This window comes from Salvia miltiorrhiza, chromosome 1 (assembly GCF_028751815.1).
Source record: "Salvia miltiorrhiza cultivar Shanhuang (shh) chromosome 1, IMPLAD_Smil_shh, whole genome shotgun sequence".
NCBI lineage: Eukaryota > Viridiplantae > Streptophyta > Magnoliopsida > Lamiales > Lamiaceae > Salvia > Salvia miltiorrhiza.
The window spans coordinates 18,584,409-18,591,755 of record NC_080387.1 but is presented as its reverse complement, the minus strand read 5'-3'; the positions used below and the strand labels follow the sequence as shown (position 1 = coordinate 18,591,755).

The window sequence follows — 7,347 nt, the reverse complement described above, 5'->3', positions numbered from 1 at the left end:
TCGATTTAATTACCAATTTAATCCAACCCTGATGAAAGATCACTATATTACTCACATGCTTCTCTAACGAACACCTATGAACGTAGATTAATTAACCCCTTTTCCCATTCAAGACTCCAAGGAATAAATTAACTCCAAATAGCACATAAAGAATAGCTTCCTATAGCTTCACCTATCGCATTCAAGACTCAAGGCTAACACTATATCATGCATTCCTGAATCGGCTGAATAATTATCACATTCAAGACTCAAACTGAACAGCTAAACATGTAAATCATTGATCAGATAATTCACAAGAATAATAAGCACCAGGAATCATGAATCACAAGTTGGAGGGCAATTGATATCAATAAATCAAAAACACATAATTAATCAGCTATGTACAAACCCTAGGTTCAGATTAAAGAACTAGCCAGACATCATAAAATAAAACATAAACATAATTAAATTGAACGCAATTGTAAAAACAAATTGTATAAAAACCGAATTAAAACGAATGTAGCGGCTTGAATCTTCAATCTTGATCCAAGCCTTGAAAACTGGAAAGCAAAAATATTCTAAAGCTAGAAAACTGAAATATCAAAACCTGGAACCCTAGATAGGTCAAAAGAGGACCTATATATAGTTTTAGGGTAAAAAACAAAGTTCTAAACCGAAAATAACATGGAAAAACGTAAAAATGCGGAAGAAATAAAAACACGCATCCAATTTGGCGACCTGTTCGGCGGTCGCCGAACTGGTCGCCGAATTCAGGCCAAAATCTCCTTGAAAACGGCGATCGCCGTTTATTTCTCCGTAGGCCAAATTTCGATCAGGGATTTCGGCGACCTACTCGGCGATCGCCGAGTTGGTCGCCATTTTTCTTCTTTAAAACGCCCAAATTCGGCGGTCAACACCTTTGACCGCCGAAACAGCTCTTTTTCCGTCCCGACTTCAGAATCTTCGTCTTTTCTCGATTTTTGGGCTCGATTCTCTCATAACTCTTCTCTTCAACATGTTCCTTACACTCCATGCTTCCATATCACTCAATTCTGCATCCAAACAGTCAAAACTACACCCGACCGTAAAATCATGAAATAATAGTCAATAAACTCCAAACGATAATAATATGGGTGTAAAATCGACTTAAACCACAGAATATAGACCATAAAAACCATGCAAAATGAGTGTTTATCAGTCCGATAGTAGATGGGTGAGCCCAGTGCACGTTGTGCCCAAGAAGTCTGGCATACAAGTGGTGGAAAATGAATTCGGGGAATTGATCGCTACAAGGTTACAAACCGGTTGGAGAGTATGTATTGACTATCGCAAGCTCAATCAAAAGACAAGAAAGTATCACTTCCCCTTGCCTTTCATTGATGAGATGCTCGAGAGACTTGCAGGAAATCAATATTTTTGTTTTCTGGATGGATACTCGGGATATATGCAGATTTGGGTTGCAGATGAGGATCAGGGCAAAACTACATTCACTTGCCATTTCGGCACTTTTGCCTATCGGAGGATGTCGTTTGGGCTATGCAACGCCCCTGGAACATTTCAAAGGTGCATGATGAGCATATTCTCGGACCTCCTCGAAAACTGCATCGAGGTATTTATGGATGATTTCACCGTCTATGGGTAAACCTTCGATTCATGCCTCGCTAATCTGGAGAAGGTGTTGCAAAGGTGCGTCGACAAAAGTCTGGTTTTGAACTATGAGAAGTGCCACTTCATGGTCAAAGAAGAGATTGTGTTAGGACACGTGATTTCAGGCAGAGGGATAGAAGTGGACAAAGCCAAGATTGAAATAATAGCAAAGCTTCCCTACCCAACAAACATCAAGCAATTGCGAGGTTTCCTCGGGCACGCTGGTTTCTACAGAAGATTCGTCAAGGACTTTGCAAAAATTGCCCAACCAATGACAAGGCTGTTCCAGAATGAAGTGGAATGGAATTTTGATGAAGACTGCAAGGAGGCTTTTCACATTTTGAAGAACAATTGATCTCCGCACCCATAATACAACCTCCAGACTGGGGGATGCCTTTTGAGGTGATGTGTGATGCCAGTGGATATGCCATCGGAGCAGTTCTTAGGCAAAGCGGGGAAAGGAAAGTCATGTCATCTACTACGCCTCCAAACCCTCAATGGGGCTCAAATAAATTATTCCACCACAGAGAAGGAGATGTTGGCAGTAGTGTTTGCTTTTGAAAAATTCAGGTCCTACTTACTTGGAGGAAAAACCATAGTCTACACCGATCATGCGACCCTGAAGCACCTTTTGGCCAAAAAGGAGTCCAAACCAAGATTGATTCGATGGGTTTTGCTCTTGCAAGAATTCGATGTGGAAATCAAGGACAAAGCTGGGGCACAAAATCAAGTGGCCGACCATTTGAGCAGAATTGTGAGAAAGAATGAGGGGGAACCAATCAAAGAGATGTTCCCCGATGAGCAGTTGTTATATGCCCAAGGAAGGAAGGAAGATCCTTGGTATGCAGACCTGTGCAATTACCTGTGCTCTGGATATATACCTCCCGGGTATACTTATGCCCAGAAGAAGAAATTGGCCAAGGAAAGCAAGGAATATATTTGGGATGAACCGTATTTATGGAAGCAATGCGGGGATCAAATGTTAAGGAGATGCATTCCACAAGAAGAACAGGGAAGCATTCTGGAATTTTGCCATTCAAAAGAATGTGGAGGCCATTTTGGGCACAAGAGGACTGCGGCCAAGGTTCTGGAATGTGGGTTTTACTGGCCAACCATTTTCAAAGACAGTTACACGGTTTGCAAGAACTGCCCGCAATGCCAAAGAGAAGGAAACATAACCAGAAGGAACGAAATGCCCATGATCCCGATCATGCCCGTGGAAATATTCGACATATGGGGCATGGATTTCATGGGACCCCTGCCCAGTTCGAGAGGAAACTTATACATTCTGCTTCTGGTGGATTATGTCTCCAAATAGGTTGAGGCAAAGGCTTCTCCGATAAACGACTCAAAGGTAGTGGTGAATTTCTTGAAAACTAATATTTTTTGCAGGTGTGGTATGCCCAGAGCAATCATCAGCGACTAGGGATCCCACTTTAGCAATTTCTCGATCGAAAACTTGTTCAAAAAATATGGAGTTCAGCATCGGGTCTCAACAGCCTACCACCCACAAGCCAATGGTCAGGCAGAATTGTCAAACCGCATCATCAAGACAATCCTACAAAAAATAGGGAAAGACTGGAGTCTAAAGTTGGAAGATACCTTATGGGCATATCGAACCGCATACAAGACCCATTTTGGAATATCACCATACAGAATGGTGTATGGCAAAAGGTGTCATTTACCAGTAGAGCTGGAGCACAAGGCCTTTTGGGCAGTCAATAAGGTGAACTATGACTGGAATGAGGCGGGGCAATCAAGGAAGCTTGAGATTGAAGAGTTAGAGGAAATCAGAATAGAGGTGTATGACAATGCAGTTCTCTACAAAGAAAGAATGAAGAAAAGTCACGAGGCCCTGATCACAAACAAGCAGTTCAGCTATGGACAAAAGGTCCTTTTGTACCAAACTCGGTTCAAATTTACCTCAGGAAAGCTGAGTACAAAATGGACTGGGCCGTTTGAAGTACAGGCCCAATTCCCAAATGGAGCCGTCGAAGTCAAGAATCCAAAGTCAGGGAGAGTATTCAAGGTGAATGGACAGAGACTGAAGGCCTATTATGGGCACGAACCGAAGATTGGGGAGGAGCTGGATCCATCCCCAGAAACAAATCACTTGGGATAACTTTGAGGTACTATGTCATGCTCACCGGAGAAAGCCCCACACCATCCAAACCAAACCCACCGAGAAAAACCTCACTTCCGAAGCCCATTCCAATGGAAACCACACCACCTCCATCATCCAAAACCCTGCCGCAAGCTGAGAGCCCCTCGCCGGTAGACGAAAACATCATCGACCAACTCACGGCGGAGATTGACGTGCCAACCCTTGGCACCGGTGAGCCTCATGCAATCATAGGATAGGGCAAGCCCGCATCGGAAATGGCGAGGAAGAGTGAATAGGAGGCCGCAAAGAAGAAGCAGCTGCCCTCTGCCTCAAAGAGAAAGAAACCAGCGGCCGAGAAATCGGCCACGCCGGCCGAAGGATCGTCGACTGAGAGAAATGAACCTTTGGGTTCAGTGCTGGAAGAGGAGCAGGGGGAATCCGGCGAGGATGCAGAGGAGACACCAGCCAAAAGGAGGAAGAGAACCCTGAATCCGACCCCAATCCGGATGATCAAGGGGGAGCCAGCGTCCGCCCCGAGAAGTAGGAAGAAGACAACTGAGCTGTCGAAGAAGAAGGGGATTGCTGTGCCCAAGATCTCGGATATAGACTCGCTAGAGCAGTTGGGCGTAGTGGGAAAGATCAAGGAGTATTTTGTCAACATAGGATGGGAGGCATTTCTGGAATGGCCAGGCTACGCGTACGAGGAAGTGGTAAGGGAGGTCTTCGACTCGGTTCAGGAGGACATCAACCCCACTTGTGGCCCTCTGGGCATGAGCTTCTCCATGAAGGGGGAAACCAGAGACATGTCCGTGAACGAGCTGAACCTGAATTTAGGGATGATGAAGTTGAAGGATCTGCAGAAAAAAGAGTACAAGGAAGCCAAAATGGGAATCCCAACCTTCGACGTGCAGGAATGGGATGTCATGTGGGCAGACATTGGAGATGGAGGCCCGTTCAAGACATAAAAGGTCAAGGGGCACAGAATCCGTGATTCTGCCCTAAGGATGTGCCACCGCATCCTCTCTTACTCTCTTTTCGGGAAGCTGGACAGTGGGAATGCAATGTCCAAAAAGGATCTCTACATCCTTTGGGCAATGAACAACAAGGTGAAGCTCAACTTCAGGGCCTTCCTGATCGAGCACATAGAATCTATCATCAGCAAGCCCAACCGAAGGCTCTCATGCATCCAGTTCACCACCGCATTTGCTCAACTGAACGAGATCGAGATCGAGGAAGGAAACACCAAGATCGAGGCATAAAAGCTAAATGTGGAGGCTTTGATTCGAATGAGGGATGTGAGAATGGAAAATGGTGTGCCCAAATTCACAAATCCAGAAGAGAGAGAAGTTTCGACGGTCGAAGGCCAAAGCCTTGCTGTGGGCAAAGGAAAGGAGAAGGTGGAGGAGTCAGAGTCAAAGGAAGAGGAGAACCAGCTGGACAGGATTGAGTCCAGGATCGTGGAGACCCAGGTTGCGCTGGCTGCAACCCAAAAGGCTCTTCTGGCCTTCTTCAAGCATCAGGGTTTCAGGTACCCGCCTGCACCTGCCCCTTGAATTCTTACCTTCCCTAGGATGTTAGTTTTTTTTTAGTTTTTCGTGTCTTTTGTTTTGTTTTGCGTGGTTGTTGTTTTGTGTTGTTGAGTCTGTTTGGCCAATGCTAAGGAAAGGGTAACCTTTTGCCTGCACCGGTGTTATGCCCAAAAGGCAAAACACTTGGTGCAGGCACCCAAAGCATTGGCCACTTGTGTTTTCTTTAGTTTTCTTTTGTTGGAGTCTGTTTATTTTCCTTGACCCCCTCCACACACCCACTTTGCTCAAAGCAAAGTGTGTGTGTGGGAGGGGGGCAAGGCTTGTGTTGCTGTTGTGAGGGGTAATCCATGTTCTCACACCGTATGCCTTAAGGCAAAGTGTGTGAGTGGGGGGGGAAGACCCATTTTCTTTTAGTTTTCGTAGAGTCTCATGTCAGCATGCTGTTTTTCGAGGTTGCTCTATTTTGATGATTGTTGAGTATTGATTTTGTAAGTAGGAAATTCTAAACTGTAGTGCCGTAGGTAGTTGAGGACGATGGATAGGGTTGTGAGCATATCACCCTGTGAGGATTTGAGCTAAACTGCGCTGACTTATGCCCATAAGCAGTTTTTCTTTCTTGTGTGAAATTGACATCTTGATTAGGGTAATGCTAGAACTTGCCTTGATTCTTAGTGGAACCCTGTGTATATAGTCTAGGTGTGTTAAATGATTTAGGCAAATTCTTTCTTTAGCTCACCAAGCCAAACTGACCAACCCTACATCTATCACTTGTGAACCCTTTTGAGCTTGATAATTCATTTGAATTCACTGATAAATTTGCCCAAATTTGAGCCGTCCTAGTCATACTGAACTTAAGGGCAAAAGAATGGAAGATAGTGTAGTGGATCTTATGGGCAGGACTAGTGTAAAAATTGCAAAATGGGACACCTAATCCCAAAAATAAAGAGAAAGTCCAGAAAAAGAAAAAGAAGAAAAAAAAAAGAGATAAATAAAAAAACAAAGAAAATAAAAGTTGATGGGGAGTATGTGCTTAGGCCCGTAAGAATGGGCAAGGATCTTAAAAATCTGGGAGTTTGTGCCCAGAATGAAGTTCAGAATGACCTTAGCCTCGTACGAAAAATTCCCACCTTATGCCTTTAGCCACGTTACAACCCATAGAAGACCTAATGAGACACACCTAGAACTTTGACTAAAGGGGGAGACGATAGAAAATGAGCAAGCCTATGGTCAAAACCCAATAAGATGTCCAGAGTGAAAACACGAGCCAAAACACTTGAGAGAAAGAGTGAAATGGAAGGAACATCCTCATGCCCACAACCTGATCTTGACTCAGCTGATGGCGCGTGTTTTGTTTGATTCTGCTACTAATCTTTCTTTATAATCGTCATTATCTCTGTGTGGCAGAGAAACTATAGCATGCTTTGTTGTTTCTTGATTTGTTTTCTGTTTCGTCTGTGGCTGCTCTTGGGCAAAGCTGCATGTGCACGCTTAAGGACAATCGTGTTTAAAGTGTGTGCGTGTGATGAACCTAAGATTGTGCTCTGTTTTCGAGTTTGTTTTAGGACTAGATAGAGTCGTTTCCTTTTGTTTTGTGTTGTTTGGTCGCCTGGGAGGGCGTAGTTCTTCGGCAGGGCCCGCTTGTGGGCAAAAGATGCTTTAGGGGTCAGAATTGCTGTCACATTCCGTGAAAGAGGCATGTGCCGGAAGCAAGAGGGATTCGGAGGCAAAACCATCCCTTATGCCCAGAAGTACCGCACGGAAGCAGGCAGGCATTAGGAGGAGAATAGAGAAGGAAGTCAGAAGCGTAACAGACAGAAGAAACATGATTATGGAGTAGGCGCTTGATATGGGCCGAAGGCGGCAGCATCCAAGAAGAGACCGATAAGGCTAAACCTGTGCTTTATCCAAAAGGAAAGAAATCTTCAAGAGACTAGGTCTGAAAGTGGATAGCATCTCCATGCCTTGCATGGATTCGGCCGCAACAACATGGGCTGGGCCTTCCGTTGCCCTAGTCGCGCCTATATATACCCGAGGATCAGTCGAAGCCAAGGGTGTTGGAAAATCAGCTGTTGAGCATTTAGTTTACGA

General features: G+C 44.7%; 1 protein-coding gene across 1 annotated transcript; it reads left to right on the top strand.

Moving 5' to 3' along the window:
• Window positions 1-3,283: 3,283 nt before the first annotated feature.
• On the top strand, window positions 3,284-3,748 carry LOC130992178 (uncharacterized). Its single transcript, XM_057916763.1, has one exon. It carries the CDS (start codon window positions 3,284-3,286, stop codon window positions 3,746-3,748), a length of 465 nt encoding a protein of 154 aa, XP_057772746.1.
• The last annotated feature ends 3,599 nt before the right edge of the window (window positions 3,749-7,347 follow it).

Excerpts from the sequence above, each read along its gene's own strand:
- LOC130992178 (XM_057916763.1), top strand. The coding sequence starts at position 3,284 with ATGGTGTATGGCAAAAGGTGTCATTTACCAGTAGAGCTGGAGCACAAG.